The following is a 25,562-nucleotide window of genomic DNA, read 5'->3' as shown; positions in this document are numbered from 1 at the left end:
ACGTGCAGTCTGTGGTTAAACATTAAGTCTATGGTTAAACGTGCAGTCTGGTTAAACGTGCAGTCTGTGGTTAAACGTGCAGTCTGTGGTTAAAGGTGCAGTCTGTGGTTAAACGTGCAGTCTGTGGTTAAACGTGCAGTCTGTGGTTAAAGGTGCAGTCTGTGGTTAAACGTGCAGTCTGTGGTTAAACGTGCAGTCTGTGGTTAAAGGTGCAGTCTGTGGTTAAACGTGCAGTCTGTGGTTAAACGTGCAGTCTGTGGTTAAAGGTGCAGTCTGTGGTTAAACATTCAGTCTGTGGTTAAACGTGCAGTCTGTGGTTAAACATGCAGTCTGTGGTTAAACGTGCAGTCTGTGGTTAAACGTGCAGTCTGTGGTTAAAAGTGCAGTCTGTGGTTAAACATGCAGTCTGTGGTTAAACGGGCAGTGTGTGGTTAAACGGGCAGTGTGTGGTTAAACATTCAGTCTGTGGTTAAACATGCAGTCTGTGGTTAAACGGGCAGTGTGTGGTTAAACGTGCAGTCTGTGGTTAAACATTCAGTCTGTGGTTAAACGTGCAGTCTGTGGTTAAACATGCAGTCTGGTTAAAGTTGCAGTCTGTGGTTAAACATTCAGTCTGTGCTTAAAAGTGCAGTCTGTGGTTAAACAAGCAGTCTGGTTAAAGTTGCAGTCTGTGGTTAAATGTGCAGTCTTTGGTCAAACGTGCAGTCTGTGGTTAAGCACGCAGTCTGTGGTTAAAGGTGCAGTCTGTCGTTAAACGTACAGTCTGTGGTTAAACGTGCAGTCTGTGGTTAAACGTGCAGTCTGTGGTTAAAAGTGCAGTCTGTGGTTAAAGGTGCAGTCTGTGGTTAAAAGTGCAGTCTGTGGTTAAACATGCAGTCTGTGGTTAAAAGTGCAGTCTGTGGTTAAACGTGCAGTCTGTGGTTAAACGTGCAGTCTGTGGTTAAACATGCAGTCTGTGGTTAAAGGTGCAGTCTGTGGTTAAAGGTGCAGTCTGTGGTTAAAAGTGCAGTCTGTGGTTAAACATGCAGTCTGTGGTTAAACGGGCAGTGTGTGGTTAAACGGGCAGTGTGTGGTTAAACATTCAGTCTGTGGTTAAACATGCAGTCTGTGGTTAAACATTCAGTCTGTGGTTAAACGTGCAGTCTGTGGTTAAACAAGCAGTCTGGTTAAAGTTGCAGTCTGTGGTTAAACATTCAGTCTGTGCTTAAAAGTGCAGTCTGTGGTTAAACAAGCAGTCTGGTTAAAGTTGCAGTCTGTGGTTAAATGTGCAGTCTTTGGTCAAACGTGCAGTCTGTGGTTAAACGTGCAGTATGTGGTTAAAAGTGCAGTCTGTGGTTAAAGGTGCAGTCTGTGGTTAAAAGTGCAGTCTGTGGTTAAACATGCAGTCTGTGGTTAAAAGTGCAGTCTGTGGTTAAACGGGCAGTCTGTGGTTAAACGTGCAGTCTGTGGTTAAACGTGCAGTCTGTGGTTAAAGGTGCAGTCTGTGGTTAAACGTGCAGTCTGTGGTTAAAGGTGCAGTCTGTGGTTAAACGTGCAGTCTGTGGTTAAAGGTGCAGTCTGTGGTTAAACGTGCAGTCTGTGGTTAAACATGCAGTCTGTGGTTAAACATGCAGCCTGTGGTTAAACGTGCAGTCTGTGGTTAAAAGTGCAGTCTATGGTTAAACATGCAGTCTGTGGTTAAAAGTGCAGTCTGTGGTTAAACGTGCAGTCTGTGGTTAAACGTGCAGTCTGTGGTTAAAGGTGCAGTCTGTGGTTAAAAGTGCAGTCTGTGGTTAAAGGTGCAGTCTGTGGTTAAAAGTGCAGTCTGTGGTTAAACATGCAGTCTGTGGTTAAAAGTGCAGTCTGTGGTTAAACGTGCAGTCTGTGGTTAAACGTGCAGTCTGTGGTTAAACATGCAGTCTGTGGTTAAAGGTGCAGTCTGTGGTTAAAGGTGCAGTCTGTGGTTAAAAGTGCAGTCTGTGGTTAAACATGCAGTCTGTGGTTAAACGGGCAGTGTGTGGTTAAACGGGCAGTGTGTGGTTAAACATTCAGTCTGTGGTTAAACATGCAGTCTGTGGTTAAACATTCAGTCTGTGGTTAAACGTGCAGTCTGTGGTTAAACAAGCAGTCTGGTTAAAGTTGCAGTCTGTGGTTAAACATTCAGTCTGTGCTTAAAAGTGCAGTCTGTGGTTAAACAAGCAGTCTGGTTAAAGTTGCAGTCTGTGGTTAAATGTGCAGTCTTTGGTCAAACGTGCAGTCTGTGGTTAAACGTGCAGTATGTGGTTAAAAGTGCAGTCTGTGGTTAAAGGTGCAGTCTGTGGTTAAAAGTGCAGTCTGTGGTTAAACATGCAGTCTGTGGTTAAAAGTGCAGTCTGTGGTTAAACGGGCAGTCTGTGGTTAAACGTGCAGTCTGTGGTTAAACGTGCAGTCTGTGGTTAAAGGTGCAGTCTGTGGTTAAACGTGCAGTCTGTGGTTAAAGGTGCAGTCTGTGGTTAAACGTGCAGTCTGTGGTTAAAGGTGCAGTCTGTGGTTAAACGTGCAGTCTGTGGTTAAACATGCAGTCTGTGGTTAAACATGCAGCCTGTGGTTAAACGTGCAGTCTGTGGTTAAAAGTGCAGTCTATGGTTAAACATGCAGTCTGTGGTTAAAAGTGCAGTCTGTGGTTAAACGTGCAGTCTGTGGTTAAACGTGCAGTCTGTGGTTAAAGGTGCAGTCTGTGGTTAAAAGTGCAGTCTGTGGTTAAATGTGCAGTCTGTGGTTAAAAGTGCAGTCTGTGGTTAAACGTGCAGTCTGTGGTTAAAAGTGCAGTCTGTGGTTAAACGTGCAGTCTGTGGTTGAAAGTGCAGTCTGTGGTTAAACGTGCAGTCTGTGGTTAAACATGCAGTCTGTGGTTAAACATGCAGTCTGTGGTTAAACATTCAGTCTGTGGTTAAAGGTGCAGTCTGTGGTTAAACATGCAATCTGTGGTTAAACGTGCAGTCTGTGGTTAAACAAGCAGTCTGGTTAAAGTTGCAGTCTGTGGTTAAACATTCAGTCTGTGCTTAAAAGTGCAGTCTGTGGTTAAACAAGCAGTCTGGTTAAAGTTGCAGTCTGTGGTTAAATGTGCAGTCTTTGGTCAAACGTGCAGTCTGTGGTTAAGCACGCAGTCTGTGGTTAAAGGTGCAGTCTGTCGTTAAACGTACAGTCTGTGGTTAAACGTGCAGTCTGTGGTTAAACGTGCAGTCTGTGGTTAAAAGTGCAGTCTGTGGTTAAAGGTGCAGTCTGTGGTTAAAAGTGCAGTCTGTGGTTAAACATGCAGTCTGTGGTTAAAAGTGCAGTCTGTGGTTAAACGGGCAGTCTGTGGTTAAACGTGCAGTCTGTGGTTAAACATGCAGTCTGTGGTTAAACGTGCAGTCTGTGGTTAAAGGTGCAGTCTGTGGTTAAACATGCAGTCTGTGGTTAAAGGTGCAGTCTGTGGTTAAACGTGCAGTCTGTGGTTAAACGTGCAGTCTGTGGTTAAAGGTGCAGTCTGTGGTTAAACGTGCAGTCTGTGGTTAAAGGTGCAGTCTGTGGTTAAACATGCAGTCTGTGGTTAAACATGCAGCCTGTGGTTAAATGTGCAGTCTGTGGTTAAAAGTGCAGTCTGTGGTTAAACGTGCAGTCTATGGTTAAACATGCAGTCTGTGGTTAAAAGTGCAGTCTGTGGTTAAACATGCAGTCTGTGGTTAAACGTGCAGTCTGTGGTTAAACGTGCAGTCTGTGGTTAAAAGTGCAGTCTGTGGTTAAACGTGCAGTCAGTGGTTAAAAGTGCAGTCTGTGGTTAAAGGTGCAGTCTGTGGTTAAACATGCAGTCTGTGGTTAAAGGTGCAGTCTGTGGTTAAAAGTGCAGTCTGTGGTTAAACGTGCAGTCTGTGGTTAAACATGCAGTCTGTGGTTAAACGTGCAGTCTGTGGTTAAACATGCAGTCTGTGGTTAAACATGCAGTCTGGTTAAACGTGCAGTCTGTGGTTAAACGGGCAGTCTGTGGTTAAACATTCAGTCTGTGGTTAAAGGTGCAGTCTGTGGTTAAAGGTGCAGTCTGTGGTTAAACATGCAGTCTGTGGTTAAACGGGCAGTGTGTGGTTAAACGTGCAGTCTGTGGTTAAACGTTCAGTCTGTGGTTAAACATGCAGTCTGTGGTTAAACGTGCAGTCTGTGGTTAAACGTGCAGTCTGTGGTTAAAGGTGCAGTCTGGTTAAAAGTGCAGTCTGTGGTTAAACATGCAGTCTGTGGTTAAACGTGCAGTCTGTGGTTAAACGGGCAGTGTGTGGTTAAACGGGCAGTGTGTGGTTAAACGTGCAGTCTGTGGTTAAACATTCAGTCTGTGGTTAAACGTGCAGTCTGTGGTTAAACAAGCAGTCTGGTTACAGTTGCAGTCTGGTTAAACGGGCAGTGTGTGGTTAAACATGCAGTCTGTGGTTAAACATGCAGTCTGGTTAAAGTTGCAGTCTGTGGTTAAACATTCAGTCTGTGGTTAAAAGTGCAGTCTGGTTAAAGGTGCAGTCTGTGGTTAAACAAGCAGTCTGGTTAAACATGCAGTCTGTGGTTAAACATGCAGTCTGGTTAAACATGCAGTCTGGTTAAACATGCAGTCTGTGGTTAAACATGCAGTCTGGTTAAAGTTGCAGTCTGTGGTTAAACATTCAGTCTGTGGTTAAAAGTGCAGTCTGTGGTTAAACAAGCAGTCTGGTTAAAGGTGCAGTCTGTGGTTAAACAAGCAGTCTGGTTAAACATGCAGTCTGTGGTTAAACACGCAGTCTGTGGTTAAAGGTGCAGTCTGTGGTTAAACATGCAGTCTGTGGTTAAACATGCAGTCTGTGGTTAAACACGCAGTCTGTGGTTAAAGGTGCAGTCTGTGGTTAAACGTGCAGTCTGTGGTTAAAGGTGCAGTCTGTGGTTAAACACGCAGTCTGTGGTTAAACGTGCAGTCTGTGGTTAAACATGCAGTCTGTGGTTAAAAGTGCAGTCTGTGGTTAAACATTCAGTCTGTGGTTAAAAGTGCAGTCTGTGGTTAAACGTGCAGTCTGTGGTTAAACGGGCAGTCTGTGGTTAAACATGCAGTCTGTGGTTAAACATGCAGTCTGTGGTTAAACATTCAGTCTGTGGTTAAACATTCAGTCTGTGGTTAAAGGTGCAGTCTGTTGTTAAAGGTGCAGTCTGTGGTTAAACGTGCAGTCTGTGGTTAAAGGTGCAGTCTGGTTAAACGTGCAGTCTGTGGTTAAAGGTGCAGTCTGGTTAAAAGTGCAGTCTGTGGTTAAAGGTGCAGTCTGTGGTTAAACGTGCAGTCTGTGGTTAAAGGTGCAGTCTGTGGTTAAACGTGCAGTCTGTGGTTAAAGGTGCAGTCTGGTTAAACGTGCAGTCTGTGGTTAAAGGTGCAGTCTGGTTAAACGTGCAGTCTGTGGTTAAACGTGCAGTCTGTGGTTAAACGTGCAGTCTGTGGTTAAACATGCTGTGTGTAGTTAAACGGGCAGTCTGTGGTTAAACGGGCAGTGTGTGGTTAAACGGGCAGTCTGTGGTTAAACGTGCAGTCTGTGGTTTATGTGACCATATAAAAGGAGGTATGTTTAGAAACATGACTGAAGAGGTTGAGTTGTGGATGGAAGATAATTGTGTTGTGTGTTTGTCATCCGATGGTAATGTAAAATGTGGGTCTGTTTTACTCCAATCTGTACAACCATTCGTGATGTGAACAACCCTTTCACGGCATCACAGAACATTAGAAACTCACATTTAGTTGTTGTGTACTGTTCGTCCTTGTATGAAGACACCTGTCAATCAATCTGGGAGTGACGGCAGCTTCCCGTGCTGTGGGTTGTGTCGCGGCAGCAGGGTGACCCTTCGGTTCACACTTGAATTGAGGATTGTAACTGTAAAGCACAAAATAAAGGGGGGTAAAAGGCATCTGTGCCTTGTTATAAAGTCACATGGCTGTAATAAGGCAGTCAAGGAGGGCTTGTGTTGTTTTGATATTGCAGCTGTACAACAGGGTTGTGTTACAGAGGTGGTGTTTTACTGCAGTGAGGGTTTTGAGTTGGTTAATGCAGCTTTTGGCACAGACCGGAGACTCAGCACTGCTCACATTTGGCTGCAAGCGCGATGGTGTTTTCTGCAGGGCAGCATGCTGCAAACCCACACACACGTCCAGACCCACACACACGTCCAGACCCACACACACATCCAGACCCACACACACATCCAGTGCGATGTTCTCTGTGACTCTACATGATTTTACCGTATCACATAGATGAAGAGGAGATGGCAGTGCAACCCTCACCTTAAGGCTCGGATTTAGTTTTTGTTTTATCAATCCAGGAAATGCATTGTGTGTGTGTGTGTGAGTGTGTGAGCACACATATATATATATACACACACATACATATATATATACACACATTTGTTTATATATATGTGTGTATATACATATATGTGTGTATATATGTATACACACATATATATACACGTATGTGTATGTGTATGTATAGTATATATACATATATACACATGTATGTGTGTATATATATAGTATATGTGTGTGTGTGTGTGTGTGTGTGGTTTCTCCAGTACCACGTGGATCTACAGTCTGACAGTTACACACATGAAAACACGGAGCATGTGTAGTAAGTATGGTGCTCTGCTGTTGAGGTATGGTCACACATTTAGAAGTTATACTGAAACTGCTTCTGATCCTGGTGTCCTTTAGCCCGGTTAAGCTACGATGTGAGCGTGTGAATCTATTTACCGACACTTTAAGAACAGAAACTACACACAACCCCCCCCCCACACACACACACACACACACACACACAGACACACACATGCAGGACAGAGGGTGAGGTATCGACTTTCCATGGACACCTGTTTTGTACTTAAAGGTGACCTCATCATCACCAGTCAGCTTATTTACACAGACACAGACGGACGGACGGACGGACGGACGGACGGACGGACGGACGGACGGACGGACGGACGGACGGACGGACGGACGGACGGACGGACGGACGGACAGACAGACAGACAGACAGACAGACAGACAGACAGACAGACAGACAGACAGACAGACAGACAGACAGACAGACAGACAGACAGACAGACAGACAGACAGACAGACAGACAGACAGACAGACAGACAGACAGACAGACAGACAGACAGACAGACAGACAGATAGATAGATAGATAGATAGATAGATAGATAGATAGATAGATAGATAGATAGATAGATAGATAGATAGATAGATGGATAGATAGATGGATGGATGGATGGATGGATGGATGGATAGATAGATCCCATTTCTTCTAACATGTATTCTCTCATGCTCTCCATCCTCCTCCTCCTTCTCCCATCCCTGCTCTCACCTCTGCTTTCTCTGATCAAATGGCTCTCTCTCTCTCTCTCTCTCTCTCTCTCTCTCTCTCTCTCTCTCTCTCTCTCTCTCTCTCTCTCTCTCTCTCTCTCTCTCTCTCTCTCTCTCTCTCTCTCTCTCTTTTATGTGTCATATCTCTACCACTCCCTTTCTCTCTCCGCAACCCTCTTCATCTTTTTGTTACTTATTCTAACCCTCCTCCTCCTCCTCCTCCGCCTCCTCATCCCTGCTGTGTTTAGTCCTGACACCTGCAATGCAGCACACTTCTGAGTGCTGTGACCACCCTGGCAGTCCGCCCCCCCCTCCTTCTTTTTATCCTTACACAGCCACCCCTTCTCTCTCTCACACACACTCCCCCCCTCCCCTCTCTCTCACTCAGGTTGGTAGTGAACTTCAGTGGCGTCATTGAGGTGATGACGTCATCACTGCCGTGTCATCCAACATCAGTGAGCCTCTGGTGGGACAGATAAGATTTCTGTTTGACCTTCTCTCGGTCTATGTCTCTCTACCTCCCTCTCTCCCAGTCTCACACACACACACATACCAAGACACGCCAACAATATAAGGAACTACACACACAGCACTGTGCACACATACAGGTATATCCACTTAGACGAGTCATTACACACAGATGATGTCCTATAATGCACTTTTGTCCTCCAGTATCTATATGGTGATACAGCACAAATCAGTGTCACCTATAACACTGTCACCCCCTTTATAAGTCACCTGAAATGACTATCTGTGGTGTGTGTGTGTGCTTTCTCCTGCGATCGCTACCTTGCCGTGGTAGAGAGGCTTGCGTTTACCCGGAGAACCCAAGAGCGATGTCGTCTGGAGCTACTGCTCCTGTTAGGGTTACCCATGGTGGTAAGGTCAAGGGGGAGGGTGTACAGCCAAAGAGCGGTGCAAACCAATTCCTCAACAGTGGAGCGGGCGGAAGATGATGGCTGGTCAGATGTTCAGGTGGTAGGGCCTGGGAGAAGCATCCCCATGGTCGTGAAGGTGGAAGAAGGCTGCAGCAGTGAGTCGCCCCCAATTGTCTTGGATTCCTTCCCATTGGATCTTGGCCTTCTTACTGTCAAGGACCGTGCGGTGACTGACTGTGTGCCTGCGCCAGTCTCTCCACGTGCACAGGCGTTCTCCTGAAGGTCTTTTTCCACTACTACCTTCTCCTAAGTCCTATGGTGATTGGGAAATGGTGAAGGGAGCAGGACAGTGAAGTCTGGGAGCTCCTAGCCACGCACTAGCACATAGGCGGTGGGTGTTTTGAATCAGTCACCTTGCTTTCAGAACTGAGGCAGAGAAAGCATTGTGGCAGCTGCACCAGTGACTGAGCAGCCCTATTAAGGATCCTCTCTGCTCACCCCACATAGGGAAGGGGTTAGAAAAGGTGCCCTAAAAATAGCCTGCCTCATCAAAACTTGATTGGAATACTGCAGCCAGTGGGTTCACCTCATAGCGGTCGAAAACAAAAAACTATTAACTTTGGAGCACGGAATGTGTGAACCCTCATCGGCAGTGCCTCCGGTGATTGATCTGAATGCAGAACTGCAATCATTGCAAGGGAGCTGAGAAGGTTTAAGACTGACCTTGTTGCCCTATCAGAAACCTGCTTGCAAAGGAGGGACAACTGAAGGAGGAGAGAGGTGGATACACCCTCTGGAAGTGCAAAGCGGGGGATGAACCCAGAATGCATGGCGTTGGATTCACCATCAACAACAATCTAATTACACACCTCACCAAATCCCCTGTGGCTATCAACAAACGGTTCATGACTTTGCATCTGAGGCTCACGAACAACCAGATGGCCACAGCTGTGAGTGCGTATGCCCCCACCTTGGACTCACAGGATGAGGATAAAGAGACCTTCTGTGCCGTACTGGGCAACGTACTAATAAACATCCCAAAAGTAGACAAGGTCCTCTTACTCAGGGATTTCAATGCCAGGGTAGGCAAAGATCACAAGGTCTGGAAAGGCACATGGATAAAGAGGGTGTAGGTAACATCAGCCCCAATGGAGGCCTCTTTCTCTCAAAATATAATGAACACCACCTTGTCATAAACAACGCTTTTCCAGCAGAGAAATAAGTTCAAAACATCATGGATGCATCCCTGATCAAAGTGCTGGCATCTCATAGATTATGTGATAGTCAGGGCTAAAGATCGCAAAGATGTCAAAATCAGCAGGGCCATGACCTGCACCGATGACTGCTGAACTGACCACTGCCTGATCCGCTCCATAAAGACAATCCCATTAATACACAAGAGAAGATATCAAAAGAAACTGAGCTACCCAAAATTCAACACCGAAAGCCTGAGTGACATCAACATGGCACAGTGCTTGAGGAACTCCCTACAAGAGTGACTCCCAAAACAGTACCCAGAGGATGTTGAAGGACACTGGGAGGCCCTGAAGACTACAATCTTTGAGACCAACAGGGATATCATTGGCTTCAAAACCAGGAAACATCAGGATTGTTTTGATGAAAATTACACTGAGATTCAACATCTGATAGATGCCGAAAGGAGGGCCTTCTGTACATGGCTGAATGACATTTATTTGTATGGCCCAATATCATCAACTGTAAGGCCAACAGATATGTCCCTTCTAAGGCTAAGGCAGTCGTACAATGTAGGGTGAGAGAACTGGAAAACAACTGGTGGATGGAGAAGGCGCTGGAAGTCCAGTGAGGTCTACAGTGCTACCAAGGCTGTGTATGGACCCAGCTACAGAGACCTCAATCCCCTCCACTCCAAAGATTGACAATCTCTGCTGAAGGACGAAGTGGCCATCAGCTCTAGATGGAGTGAACACTTCCAGGAGAGATCAAAGACATCAACCAAATCCCACAGAGGCCCATCATGGAGCACATGGGTGACCCCTGGGTGAATGAGAACATTCACAGACATGGGTGACCCCTGGGTGTAATCAAGGTCCAGGATGCTATCTGAAAGCTGAGCAACAATAAGGCCTCTGGACCTGATCAGATCCCAGTGGAAGTCCTCAAAGAAGGCGGCTCTGAACTCTTATATCACATCTATAACCTGCTCCATAAAATCTGGGACAAGGAAGAAATTCCTACTGAAATCAAGGACACCCTAATTGTCGCCGTCTTTAAGAAGGGAGATAAAGTGGACTGTGGCAACTACAGAGGCATAGAGCCTCTATTCACTACAGATAAAATACTGACCCACATACTGGCTAACACCTCTGGCAGAAGACAACCTCTCCGAGTCTCAGTGTGGCTTTCGCCCAGGCAGGGGGACAACGGACATGATTTTCACAGCTCGTCAGCTTCAAGAGAAATACTGGGAGCAACATATGCCACTGTATATGGCTTTCATTGACCTAACAACGGCCTCTAACTCCATGAACCAGGCCACCCTATGGTGTGTCCTCTCCAAGACAGAATGCCCAGACAAATACATCAGGATTCTTTGACTCCAGCACAAAGATATGACAGCTACAGTTATTAGCAATGGTGGATCTGAAACTGCTCTTTTCAGAGTAAATACAGGGTGAAGCAGGGCTGCATCATAGCACCCACCCTATTTGCCATCTTCATTGCAACCATCCTCCACATCACAAACAACAACAACATACCTGAGGGTGTCCAAGTCCTCTACAGGACAAACAGTGGACTCTTCAACCTTAGGTGGTTTAAGGCTAAAAGCAAGTGCTTTCTACTACCATCATGGAACTCCAGTATGCAGATGATAATGCACTCTTTGCCCACCCAGAGGCAGACCTTCGGAACATCCCGAACGCCTTTGCCAGGGCATACTAGCTCTAAGGACTCGACATCAACATCAAGAAGACCCAAATCCTCCATCAACCTGCACCTAAAGGAACATCCCAAGCTCCCACAATTCACATTGATGGCAATACTCTCGAGAATGTGGATCAATTCCCATATCTCGGCAGCCTCCTGTCCACCAGGGCAGACACTGATACAACACAGAATAAAATGCACCAGTAGGGCTTTCACAAGGCTGAGGCGTAGAGTTTTCAAGGATTGGGACATCCAGACTAAGACCAAACTGCTTGTTTATCAAGCAGTAGTTCTACCCTCACTCCTCTATGGTGCTGAAAGCTGGACAACCAACAGCAGGCACATCAAAGCCCTTGAGCGATGTCCCCGGTGATGCCTATGGAAGATTGTCAGGACCAGCTGGGAAGACAAGTGAACAAACATCAGCATCCTGAAGGAAGCCAACCGACCAAGTATCTCCACAACTATCACATGACACCAGCTGCGATGGACAGGCTATATAATCTGTATGCCAAACTCCCGTCTCCCGAAACAGGCCCTCTATGGCCAATTTGGGGAGAGGAAGGGCACCCAAGGGGGACAAAAAAGCGGTACAAGGATAACCTCGTATCCCACCTGAGGAAATGCCACTTCAACCCTAATAACTGGGAAGAGATGGCCTGTAACAAGAACCTTTGGAAAAGGATGATCTATGAAGGCACAGTGCAACAGGAAAAGGACCTCTACTGTGCCATGGAGGCAAAAAGGCAATGCAGAAAGGAGAGATCCACCACCAAAATTGCTCCTCCACCTACGACTACCACATCTGTGACACACAACTGCCCACAATGCAACTGACTTTGTGGATCCAGGATTGGCTTTTATAGCCATTTGAAGACTCACAAATAATCCACTTCACCAACAGGAGGACAATCATACTCGACCGCGAGTGATCATCGATGATGATGATTGTGTGTGTGTGGGTGTGTGTGTGACAGCCAGAGTTAGGTAATGCAGTAGAGAGTGAGAGTAAAGGGGGCCTCACAATTATCACGTCCTACAGGAGATTAGGGGCAATGACTCACATCAGAGTGTGTGCGTATGTATTTATGTGGGGATGTGTGTTTGTATATTTTTCTGTTTGTCCATCAGCCTGTCCATCTGGGCAATGAGTCATAATAAGGTTGTATGCGTCCGCGGTGGCGTAGCGGTCTAAGCATCGGCTTGGTGTCGATGCAGTTGCCCACTGGGGACCGGGGTTCGCGCCCCGGTCTCGTCAGATCCGACTATGGCCAGACTCGATGAAGCAGCAATCATTGGCAACGCTGTCTTCGGGAGGGGGGCGGAGTCGGCTTGTGTTCGTCACGTGAATGCGTCTCTGTGTGTGTCGGAAAAACAGTGGTTCGGCTTGGATTCGCCTTGTCACGAAAGTGGGGAGGCGGTCTCCTTCGAGACTGCCGGCCGGAGAGATGCAGTTGGCGAATGCATGCAATACGAGGGTGGGTGTTTGAATTAAAATAGGGATCAATTGGCCACTAAATTGGGAGAAAAAAGGGGAAAAAAATCAGAAATAAATATTTTAAAATAATAAGGTTGTATGCAATTTATGAGTGTGTGTGATTTATGCGTGAGTGCATGCGTGGTTGTATTTGGGTTTGTGTGTGTGTGTGTGTGTGTGTGTAGAGGCTGAAAGAAATGTTTCTTCATTAGTGTCACGGATTTTTCAAATAATTCTCGATGATTGAGCAGTAAAACAGCAAGACTGAGGAAACTGGCTTCGATAACCCAACCTACTGGAGCCAATCAATAATAATAATAAATCAAACTTATATAGCGCTTTTCTAACACTCACAGTCGCTTTACAATAAACGGCAGTGAAACAAGACAACAGATAAACAGCACAAATACACAGGGGTGGACGGGAAGGGGGGCTATGAGAGGGAGAAGCGGCAGCCACACACGACACCAGCAGTACTCGCCCACTTAAACACATACAAAAGGGCAAGAAAAACAAAAACTAAACAGAAAACAGCACTGTAGACCTTGATTTTCTGTAGGGGTTTACTCCCGTAGCCTAGTCCTCTCCCAAGGCATCCACTAGGCAGCGGCACTATTTAACCCATAGCTGTGGGCTGGTTTGTGGGCTGGGCATCAGGGAATATCCACACACCGGTGGGCCTGCGTACCGCACGTCTAGGCATGTCAATCGATCAATCAAGTTGCATTTTATATAGCACTTTTCTAGCTGCAACAGTCACTCAAAGCACTTTACACGAGTTGAGACTGTTGAACAGGTCTGAGCCCTCTGCCACTGATCTGTCTGTCTGTCTTTCTATATCTGTTGGTCTGTCTGTCTCTTCATCTGTCTTTCTTGCTTTTTAGTTATCTATCTATTCAGCTGTGTGTCTCTCTGGCCAGAATAACGTACCGAGTGTTGTGCGGTGTTCTACGTGCATACTGCATGGACTATCCTTATGAAACTCCTGCAGACTAAGGCTGGAGGAGGGGAGGCGAGATGGTGGTGGTGGAGGTGGTGGGGGGGGTCACTCCCTCCCCTGCAGCATCTAATTTCATTAATCACCTCCACCCTGTCAGGATGAGGCTTTGCGGATTAGGCCTGTTTTCCACCACAAACAGTGCTGGAGCTTTTGGCACTAGAAAACGAGAATGTTGTTGTTGTTTGGATTGCCACTGGTACCACTGTTGTTGTGTTTTCTTTCCTGTTTGAGATGTTACCAGACCAAAAGGACCTTGGGGGCGGGACTAGCAGCAATGTTTATTGCTGATTGGTTAGGTTCCTCAACAGTCACTCAAGTGACTGAGTAGCCGCTATGTTTAGTCAGGCAGTTTCATTGGCTGTGTTCCAATTCAGCGGCCGCATCATTCGAAGGCCGCATTTGAAAACCAGTTATGTCACCGCGGCGCGCCAAGGCTGTCCCGATCCGAAGGCTCCTTCAAATGCGGCCAAGAAATGTGGCCTTCATCTGTCAGAACCTTAGGGACACAACGGATGGATCCTTTGCGGCCCAATTTATCCCAAGATTCATTGCGCGGCAGTGATAATGCACTCTCTGTGCATAACTGTAGTCCGCAGCAGTCATACCAGCTTCCGGTTTATTGCCGTATGCAAGGGGTGCCCAACCTTTTTTGAACCAAGATCTACTTTTACGTTTGTCAGCCAGCCAAGATCTACCAGCCCAAATATGGAACCATATTACCGTAATACCCATTCAATACACACGACAAACAGAAAATAATACAGCCACCTTACGGTAAAGTTCTCTGTTAGAAAAGTAGAAATAAATGTCATTCTCTACCTTAGTGGGACCGCTGGCACTGGAAGGAGGAGGCTAGTTTCTCATAGTCAGGGTTGTAGCAGCTAGTTGCAAGCCTTAGGCAGGCCAGAAGGCAGTCGTCATTGTCGATCTGTACTTTGACTTGAGGATCTTCATGTGAGAAAAAGCAGATTCACACAGGTAGGTTGATCCAAAAAGTGCTGTGAGGTTCATGGCACATCTTCCTGAGCTTGGGGTACTTTTCCTGCAGCAGTGGCTCCTTAATCTCAATGTCAGTTTGTAGTGCGAGGATCTCATTCTCCACACCAGGGCTGTCCAGGTGAAACAGTGATGCCACTTTGGAGGCAATGTCATCCACATCAGTACTTCCAAATGGAAAACACAGATAGCTGGCAACAGGTTCAATGGATGCAAAGTCAGTAGAGCACCTATCAAACTCTGACAAGATGCTCTGAACTTGCTCCTCATCATGTGCATTACCAAGCTGTGCTTTGTCATTACCCTGACGTTTAAGTTCTGCCTGCATGTGAGCAGTTTCGCAGGTCACTGCATTGCAGCCTATTTGACAGCAATCGGAGCTTGCTTTTAAACGCGTTCACTGAGCTGATCGTGTTTATTACATATTTATCCTTTCCCTGTAGTTCTAAATTCAGCATGCTGGCGAGATCGGTTAGGAATGCCAAATCCGAAAGCCACTTGTTGTCCTCTAGCTGCGTATATTCGGCATGTTTAGTGAGCTTGAGAACATCTTTGATTGCAAGCAACAACTCACTGAATCTCTCCAAAAACGTCCCTCTGCTCAGCCACCTTACATCCGTATGCAGCAACAGGTCTGTGGGTTCTGCCCGTCTCCTCCGTGTGTGCACGAAATAGCCTCCTCTGTAGGCTCCTCGCCCTAACCGAGCACACAATCTTCACAGCAATATCCATCGCTTATTTGGTGTTTAAGATCTTCCCACACAGCGCTTGTTGGTGAGCTGTGCAGCGATAATTAAGGAAGTCCGGGAAAGAATCGCTTTGCTTGCACAATCCAACGAACCCATGAGTACGGCCTACCACAGCAGGTGCGCCATCAGTTGTGACAGGGATGAGTTAAAAAGGGGCGTGTAGAACCTGATAATATAATAAATTCCCAATAATGTAATAACCCCGATAATGTAATAAAAAATCTGCTCGAGTCCATTGAAAATGCAATAAAACCTGATAATGTAATAACTTCCTGATAATGTAATAAAGTGCATTTCCCAATGATGTAATAAACTATTTACCCATAATGTAATAATGTGTTACATTAACGGGACGTTATTACATTATCAGGTTAGCCTTCATTTCCCTGGTCCTGATAATGTAATAATTCCCCAATATTGTAATAATTTAACAGCAGACCACCCATAAATGGATTCAAGTGGTGATACTGTTTAAGCAACGCAAGCTCGAGAGGTCTAGCGCCACCGACAGGTCAAAGTTGGACGTGCATGAATGCTCTACTCTTCCTCAAAGCTACCTCCAAGCTACTTCCAGGCATGTTTTTTCTCAGTTGGATCATTTTATGACATTATCATGACGTTATTACATTATCAGGTTTTATTGCATTTTCAATGGCCTCAAGTGCATTTTTTATTACATTATCAGGGTTACTACACTATCTTGAAACCACCGGGGAGTGCATCCAGCCGCAACAAACGCCTCGTTCACCACTTCGCCGTCTTTGAAAGATTTCCTATGCTTAGCAAGAGCATGGCCGACGCCATGACGTCGTTGCAGCCTTGCTCTTGGTGTTGGGTCTCGTAAACTCTGACCGTTGCGCTGCTTGCTGAGACTTCAACTCCTGCGATTCCTGGCTCGTAGAGCTGTTTTGCCTGGGGAAGCTGTACCACAGCTCTTGTGCCCCGTTTTAAAACGCCGCTCCGGGGTCCGCGGTGGTGTTGCGGTCTAAGAGTCCGGTGGTGTAGCGGTCTAAGCGTCGGCTTTGTGTCGATGCAGTTGCCCACTGGGGACCGGGGTTCGCGCCCCGGTCTCGTCAGATCCGACTATGGCCGGACTCGGTGAAGCAGCGATCATTGGCAACGCTGTCTTCGGGGGGGGGGGCGGAGTCGGCTTGTGTTCGTCACGTGGCTGCGTCTCTGGGTGTGTCGGAAAAAGCAGTGGTTCGGCCTGGAGTCGCCTTGTCGCGGAGGTGGGGAGGCGTCTCCTTCCAGACTGCCGGCCGAAGAGATGCAGGTGGCGAGGTTCCATGACAAATGCTCACAAGACCAATGCTCACAAGACAAATGCTTATGTAAACTACTAATAAGACACATTAGCCCCTAGCTAACGGGTCTGACCCTTTAGCCGAGCGGTTAGTGATGTCGCCTTGTGGTGCAGTACATCCCATATCGAATCCCGCACCGGGCAAGAAAATAACCGCTTACATTGGTGGCAGCGGGGGTATCCGGAAGTGTGCAGATCCTCAGAAGTCTCTTCGGAGCGCGGGGAGAACAAGCGCGAGGGCGCACTTCCGGGGAGGGTGACGACTGTAAACTACTAATAAGACCCGGTCTGACCCTTTAGCCGAGCGGTTAGTGATGTCGCCTTGTGGTGCAGCACACCCCATATCGAATCCCGCACCGGGCAAAAAATAACCGGTTATACTCACAAGACAAATGCTCACAATACTAATGGAAAAAGAGACAAATGGTCACAACTTGTTTTACAATCTTTATTTTTCAAAAAGTCAACTGAACATTCTGTTGCATGTCCCATAAGACATATCACATAGGCCTGAGCATGTGAGAGGGATATCACATCTCCCTGACAAATGAAATGGTGATCTTAAAGATAATCATGATAATGAGACTATCAATTACTGTTTGGTAACACATAATCTTAATTAACCTTTATTCATGGAAAAATATTCCATTGAACAGTCTGTTGCACGTCACAAGAAATATCACATGGGTCTAAGCATGTAATAGGGATCACAGTGACCTAATTAAGAGGTGTGAAATAGAACTACAAAGGAAATCGATTTCATGTACATATTTTACTAGTACATTGGGTTTTGAAAGTATTTGTACATATTTTCATAATTAAATCGATATGTAAACATATTTCATATTTGTACATCTGTATACTATCATTTTTCGATGTAAATATAGATTATAAAACAATTTGTGAGCATTTGTCTCTTTTTCTTTTAGTGTTGTGAGCATTGGTCATGGAACCAGTTGGCGTACGCACGCAGCACGAGGGTGGGTGTTTGAATTAAAACAGGGATCGATTGGCCCCTAAATTGGGAGAAAAAAGGGAAAAATCAGAAATAAATTTATAGAAAAACGCCGCTCCAAGTTACCCTTCTTCGATATTGCCACAATAGCCCCTGCAGATCAGTCAGGTGGATTTTGCGTTGGAATAAACGGAAAAATAAGCTTCCTTCCATTCATGGTGGAAACGATACGTTTTCCATCTTTAGGCTTCCGCCATTTTTGTTGTTTGTCTCCGAACACACAGAAGAAACTGAAAGAGGAGTGGATCTCGTTGACGTTAGCCACGGGTCTCTCTTCTCTTCTTCACTTTGACGCCGACGGCGACTGTAAGGTTACGCCTTCATACGTCAGAGCTCGCGAGTGACATACTAATCCGCCAATGAAATCTTGATTGACGTTGACCCTGATACAGGACTAATGCTGACCTTGCCTCTTAATGGTTAGTCAGATTCGACGTCAATCAAGATGTCGTAACCGGTTATATTCTTGCCCGGTGCGGGATTCGATACGGGGTGTACCGCACCACAAGACGACGTCACTAACCGCTCGGCTAAAGGGTCAGACCCGTTAGCTAGGGGGCTAACGTGTCTTATTAGTAGTTTACAGTCGTCACCCTCCCCGGAAGCGCGAGGTGTTCTTCCCGCGCTCCGAAGAGACTTCCGAGGATCTGCACACTTCCGGATCCCGCCGCTGCCACCAATGTAAGCGGTTATTTTCTTGCCCGGTGCGGGATTCGATACGGGCTGTACTGAAATTATCATGAGCTGATCTATTGCCCCTTTTCCACGACAGTGGTACCGGCTCGGCTCGGCTCGACTCGCCCTTTTTAGTTTTCCATGACTGGAAAGCACCGGGAATTTGGTAACTAGGACTGTCCTGATGGGGAACCTCCATCTCACCACGTCTCTAATGTCACAATGTTGCAATCTGAGTCCCCTACCATCCGAAATGTAATGAAAAATTACTCGGTGTAATTCCGTGTGTGTGTGTGTGTGTGTTTCTAGATGGATGGAAGAGTACACCGCCAGGATGGACCTGCAGGAGAAAGTAGCTGAACTGGAGGAGGTAAAACATGCTCTGCAACAGCCGACTGCAGTTTTATCTTATCATATCTTGTCTTATCTCATCACCAACCTTGACTGGTATTAGCATAGTTGTGCACACCTTACCTTAGTGTGTCTTATCTCATCTTAGTTTAACTCATGTTAGCTTAGTTTAATCAACCTTGTCCCATCTCATCTTAATGTGTGTGTGTGTGTAGGACCTCCAGGAGAGTGAGGTGTGTCAGGATGAGCTGGCTCTCAGGGTCAAACAGCTGAAAGCGGAGCTCGTTCTCTTCAAAGGACTCATGAGCAACGTGAGCGTCCCTGTCGAACACTCAACTCTTCGTCAGACGAAGAGCACACGTTTTGAAAAAAGAAACGTCCGAGACGGAAACAAACATTAACAGGTTTACTACATATTAGGTAACTTGTCAAGTGATCGTTCAATTAAATCCATCTCTCTGCCTGTCTGCCTGCCTGTCAGAACCTGTCGGAGTTGGACAGTAAGATCCAGGAGAAAGCCATGAAGGTGGACATGGACATCTGCCGTCGTATCGACATCACCGCCCGCCTCTGTGATGTGGCCCAGCAGAGGAACTGTGAGGACATGATACACATCTTCCAGGTGTGTGTGTGTGACAGAGAGTGAGGACATGAAGCTCCAGATGGTTGATGTTGTTGTGAGATAAACCTTTTGAGGGCATCCGGGTGGTGTGGCGGTGTACTTATTCTGTTGCCTACCAACACGGGGATCGCCAGTTCGAATCCCTGTGTCACCTCCGGCTTGGTTGGGCATCCCTACAGACACAATTGGCCGTGTCTGCGGGTGGGAAGCCGGATGTGAGTATGTGTCCTGGTCGCTGCACTAGCGCCTCCTCTGGTCAGTCAGGGAGGAGGGGGAACTGGGGGGAATAGCGTGAGCCTCCCATGCGCTACGTCCCCCTGGTGAAACTCCTCACTGTCAGGTGAAAAGAAGCGGCTGGTGACTCCACATGTATGGGAGGAGGCATGTGGTAGTCTGCAGCCCTCCCCGGATCGGCAGATGGGGTGGAGCAGAGACCAGGACGGTTCGGAAGAGTGGGGTAATTGGCCGGATACAATTGGGGAGAAAATCAAAAAAAAAAAAAGATAAACCTTTTGAACTAATGCAGAATCTTCTTCAGGACACGTCAATAGGACAGTGTTTTTTTTTTCAATGATGAGCTTTTTATTCTAACCTACTCTACAGCTGTATCCGAAACCACGCCCTATCTGCTATATAATGCACCATATTCACCTTCCTCCATTTTGTTTGTGTGTCTTAATTCTAACTGTAACATGCACCCACTATTTAGTGCCCTCAAAAATTCCCACAATGCAACTTGAAAATGTAATGTCCAACACATGTACACCATTTTATGCTAATAACACCACAAATACCTCTTCTCCATTCGGCTCATGCACTCTTGTCACTGTCAAATACCACACTGACAAGGACGTGAAAGAAGTGGCAAAGTGAGGATTCAGTAGTGTCTGAAATTCCATCGCTTCCGCGTCCAGTGTGGGAAGATGGTGGCGCAAATTCATGTTTGTGGCGGCCTCACCCAGTAGTGTCCATGCAGTGTCTTTGACCATGTTTGCGTCTAAGGTTGTGTCTTCGTTTGATGGTTGGGAGAGCTGGCGCTGGATCGGCTGGGGGAGCTTAGTCTCCTTTGCCCGGGGGGCCCGGGGTCCACGGCCCCTGCCTGGAGCTGTGCCCGAAGAGGTAACACCAAGGGCGGCCTGACAGGACGTGGAAGCGTTACCGGCTAAGCTAACTGCTAGCCCATGCAGACCAGCAGCTCCGATAACGCCGAGTGTTGTCTGGCGGTGGCCTCGCCTGGCGTTGACTGTGGTGTATTTGGTGTCGTCGCGTGGAGTGCAGGGAGGTGTGTCGAGGGTGTCTGGCCGGGAGAACTAGCGTTGGATCAGCTGGGGGAGCTTGGTCTGCTTCGTCCGGTGGGCCGGGGGACCACGGCCCCTGCCTGGAGCTGTGCCCAAGGAGGAAACACCGAGGTCGGTCTGACAGGACGTGGAAGCGGGGCAGGCTAAGCTAACTGCTAGCCCATGCAGACCGACAGTCATCCTGACTGGCGTTCATTCCTTTGGACAGTGATATTTATTTATTTTTGTTAGCTTGGATATATGTGTTGCAATCTTCTCCAGAAAGGGCCGGTGTGGGTGCAGGTTTTTAATCCAACCAAGCAGTTACACACCTGTCTCCTAATCATGTTCCTTAGCAGAGACTCTACTGGTTGAGTAGTGGGATCGGGTGTGTAACTGCTTGGTTGGAACAAAAACCTGCTGCAGCCACACCGGCCCTTTCTGGATAAGAATGCCCACCCCTGGTTTAGATATATGTCTTATTTAGTATGTGTGTTCTTGTAGTTTTTGGATATGTGTTTTTGTCTTTGTGTTGCACTGCTGTGGGCTGGGGGAAACAACAAATTGTTCTTGATTCCTGATTTATCACCACTCCCTATGCAGGGGTGGGCAATCTTATCCAGAAAGGACCGGTATAGGTGAAGGTTTTTGTTCCAACCAAGCAGTTCCACACCTGTGTCTCCTAATCAAGTTCCCCAGCAGAGACTCTACTGGTTGATAAGTGGGATCAGGTGTGGAACTGCTTGGGTTGGAACCAAAACCTGCACCCACACCGGCCCCCCTTCTGGATAAGACTGCCCACCCTATGGAGTACCTGAAGGAGTGCTTCCTATGTAGGGGTTAGTGAACGGGTATATGATTCTGGACACGGCTCATCTCGTCTCTGCAGGTGGCCACGCCTCCCTCGACTCTAACACGGCGGGCTAGAAAGCAGAGCGCCCAATCAATGAAAGGTGTGGATGGGGACGAACCAATCAGCATGTCCGACAGCGAGGGGGGCGGGACTAAAGACGAGGAGTCACGCAGCACGTCGGCCAGTCAGATCAATGAGGAGATGCAGAGGATGCTGAATCACCTGTGAGAGCAATTTATCAGATTCATTAATGCTGTAGATAACTTAGATTTCTCCCAAGTCCTGCCTCTCCCATAGTTACTGTTGCTATGTCCAATGAACTTTGACGATGTATTCGCTATTATTAATTCGGTGTTAGCCACGGCGCAGTAAATAGACTGAGCAGACTGAAGGCACGCCTGGTTTTGAGCAGTTGTGTGTCTGTTTATTCAGCGTGTCGCCTGCCAAGTTGAAAAGGGTCTGAGAAAGGAATCGGAAAGAGAGGAGAGGAAGAAAAACTAGACTTCTCACCAGTCTCATCCTCCTTTAGCCATGTTTTCTGTTCTAATCTCACATCTTCAGTCATGATGAACCAAAACTGCTGTTTACTGCTCTCATAGGTGTGTTGGATGTTGGATGTAGAATGTTGGATGCTTAGCACTGACTGGCAGATCACTGCGTCAGTCATTAATTTGCAAACAGTTGATGTGTGTGTGTGTGTGTGTGTGTGTGTGTTAACCAGTAGGGAGTGTGAGTTTGAGGATGACTGTGACAGTCTGGCCTGGGAGGAGACAGAGGAGACGCTGCTGCTCTGGGAGGACTTCCCAGGGTACACTCTGGGAGTAGACACACAGGGGGAGGTACTACACATACACACACATATACACACACACACACATCAATTGACAGTTGTGTTGTTATTCTATCAGAGAAGTACACTGAGAGCCACGAAACCGGAGTCAGATTGTATGTGCAAACCTACATGGCCAACAAGCGTGATTCAGATTCTGACACACACGAGACACACAAACTCTCAACACACTCCTTATAAAAAGTACACAGGATGCTAGCTGATTCTGACACACGAGACACACAAACTCCTTATACACACAACACACTCCTTATAAAAAGTACACAGGATGCTAGCTGATTCTGACACACGAGACACACGAACTCCTTATACACACAACACACTCCTTATACACAGGATGTTAGCTAGTTATGGAATATTCACATTGCAGTCTAAGGAAATAAAGACTGAATCAGATAAACAAAATATTTCATTATCATAAATGTTTCTTTCTATGTCCATCCTGCATCACACACACACACACACACACACACACACACACACACACACACACACACACACACACACACACACAGCAGCAGGAGGAGTCAATAGAGAAGGTGATCAAAGACACGGAGTCTCTGTTTAAATCCAGAGAGAAGGAGTACCAGGAGACCATCGATCAGATAGAGGTGAGATATGTGTGTGTGTCTGTGTGTGTCTGTGTGTCTTTAGATAGCTTGTTATAACAGAAGTCATAGTCGTCATAGTATCTGAGTGTGAATGGTAGTAATGTGACTGTAGTGGTAGTAGTAATGTAGTGGTAGAGGTAGTAGTAATGTAGTGGTAGAGGTAATGTAGTGGTAGTGGTAGTAGTAATGTAGTGGTAGTAGTACTGTAGTGGTAGTGGTAATGTAGTGGTAGAGGTAGTAGTAATGTAGTGGTAGTAGTACTGTAGTGGTAGTGGTAGTAGTACTGTAGTGGTAGTATTGTAGTGGTAGTAATACTGTAGTGGTAGTAGTAATGTAGTGGTAGTGGTACTGTAGTGGTAGTGGTAGTAGTAATGTAGTGGTAGTAGTAATGTAGTGGTAGTGGTAGTAGTAATGTAGTGGTAGTGGTAGTAGTACTGTGGTGGTAGTAGTAATGTAGTGGTAGTGGTAGTGGTACTGTAGTGGTAGTAGTGCTGTAGTGGTAGAGGTAGTAGTAATGTAGTGGTAGTAGTAATGTAGTGGTAGTGGTAATGTAGTGGTAGTAGTACTGTAGTGGTAGTGGTAATGTAGTGGTAGTGGTAATGTAGTGGTAATGTAGTGGTAGTGGTAATGTAGTGGTAGTAGTAATGTAGTGGTAGAGGTAGTAGTACTGTAGTGGTAGTGGTAATGTAGTGGTAGTAGTGCTGTAGTGGTAGTGCTGTAGTGGTAGTAGTAATGTAGTGGTAGAGGTAGTAGTACTATAGTCGTAGAGGTAGTAGTACTGTAGTGGTAATGTAGTGGTAGTAGTACTGTAGTGGTAATGTAGTGGTAGTAGTACTGTAGTGGTAGTGGTAGTAGTAATGATAATGTTTGAATGCTCCTGATCAGTTGGAGCTGGCCACAGCGAAGAGTGACATGAACCGTCACCTGCATGAATACATGGAGATGTGTTCTATGAAGAGAGGACTCGACGTCCAGATGGAGACATGCAGAAGACTCATTACACAGAGTGGAGACAGGTAGTGTGCACACCCACACACCCCCACCCCCACCCACACACCCACACCCCCCCACACACACCCACACCCACACACACAGGGAGGAGGCTCATTAATAAACATTGACAGGGCAGAGGGCAGGTATGATTTGCATAGTGACTGTTCTCTCTCTCCATCCCTCACTTCCCCCCTCTCTCGCTCTCCATCACTCACTTCCCTGTCACTCTCTCTCTCTCTCTCTCTCTCTCTATCCCTCACTTCCCTCTCCATCCCTCACTTCCCTCTCCATCCCTCACTTCCCTGTCACTCTTTCTCTCTCTCTCTCTCTCTATCCCTCACTTCCCTCTCCATCCCTCACTTCCCTCTCCATCACTCACTTCCCTGTCACTCTCTCTCTCTCTCTATCCCTCACTTCCCTCTCCATCCCTCACTTCCCCCCTCTCTCGCTCTCCATCCCTCACTTCCCTGTCACTCTTTCTCTCTCCATCCCTCACTCCCCCCCTCTCGCTCCATCCCTCACTTCCCTGTCACTCTTTCTCTCTCTCTCCATCCCTCACTCCCCCCCTCTCGCTCTCTCTCTCGCTCTCCATCCCTCACTTCCCTGTCACTCTCTCTCTCCATCCCTCACTCTCCCCCTCTCGCTCTCTCTCTCGCTCTCCATCCCTCACTTCCCTGTCACTCTCTCTCTCCATCCCTCACTCTCCCCCTCTCGCTCTCTCTCTCGCTCTCCATCCCTCACTTCCCTGTCACTCTTTCTCTCTCTCCATCCCTCACTTCCCCCCCTCTCTCGCTCTATCTCTTGCTCTCCATCCCTCACTTCCCTGTCACTCTTTCTCTATCCCTCACCCCCCCCTCTCACTCTCTCTCTCGCTCTCCATCCCTCACTTCCCTGTCACTCTTTCTCTATCCCTCACCCTCGCTCTCCATCCCTCACTTCCCTGTCACTCTTTCTCTATCCCTCACCCCCCCTCTCACTCTCTCTCTCGCTCTCCATCCCTCACTTCCCTGTCACTCTCTCTCTCTCTATCCCTCACTTCCCCCCCTCTCTCGCTCTCCATCCCTCACTTCCCTGTCACTCTTTCTCTCTCTCTCTGTCCCTCACTTCCCCCTCTCTCCTTCCCTCGTATCCCTGTCCTCCTCTCTCTCTCTCTCTCTCTCTCTATCCCTCACTTTCCTCTCATCCCTCACTCCCCCCCCTCTCTCCCTCCCTCTCTCGCTCTCTGTCTCTCGTTCTTTCTGTTCATCATTCAGGAAGTCTGCCTCTCTCATCAGTTTGACGGTGGAGGACTCGGACGGCGAGGAGAAAGACAGGAAGAAGCCGGCTCTCACTGCAGAGACAGAATGTTATGACGCTCATGTGAATGCTAACCATAACGCTAATCCTGCCATTCCTCCTCTAGCCTGGAGGAAACTCTGACGGTCCCCAGCAACACGCTGCGTCTCCCAAACGCCGCCAAGCCTCCTCATCCTCCTCCGGTGCTGTTTACAAGGCTGAAATTCTCTTTTAGGAAAAACGTCCATCAAGTAAAACGTTTGAAATTCGGCACATCTAGGGTTTGGCTCGGCCACAGGTGGGTTTCAGCGACCCCGTTGCCTCGTTCCGATCGCTGAAATTCCACTGACGACGTTACAAAATGTGATTTGTGGCGAGCT

The 25,562-nt window shown here is 47.1% G+C and overlaps 1 protein-coding gene across 1 annotated transcript in view; it reads left to right on the top strand.

Moving 5' to 3' along the window:
- LOC130128452 (non-homologous end joining factor IFFO1-like) overlaps window positions 1-25,326 on the top strand; it is a 31,199-nt gene extending 5,873 nt beyond the window's left edge. Inside the window, exons 2-9 of the mRNA XM_056298060.1 lie at window positions 18,660-18,720; window positions 18,917-19,012; window positions 19,183-19,323; window positions 21,490-21,677; window positions 22,175-22,292; window positions 22,819-22,914; window positions 23,800-23,930; window positions 25,161-25,326. Of these exons, the coding sequence (XP_056154035.1) occupies window positions 18,660-18,720; window positions 18,917-19,012; window positions 19,183-19,323; window positions 21,490-21,677; window positions 22,175-22,292; window positions 22,819-22,914; window positions 23,800-23,930; window positions 25,161-25,326 (997 nt within the window). The remainder of the gene's footprint in view (window positions 1-18,659; window positions 18,721-18,916; window positions 19,013-19,182; window positions 19,324-21,489; window positions 21,678-22,174; window positions 22,293-22,818; window positions 22,915-23,799; window positions 23,931-25,160) is intronic.
- Window positions 25,327-25,562: the final 236 nt, after the last annotated feature.

Source organism: Lampris incognitus, chromosome 18, assembly GCF_029633865.1.
Source record: "Lampris incognitus isolate fLamInc1 chromosome 18, fLamInc1.hap2, whole genome shotgun sequence".
NCBI classification, from domain to species: domain Eukaryota; kingdom Metazoa; phylum Chordata; class Actinopteri; order Lampriformes; family Lampridae; genus Lampris; species Lampris incognitus.
Note: the sequence above shows the minus strand (reverse complement) of the source record. Positions and strands in the feature narration are given on the sequence as shown.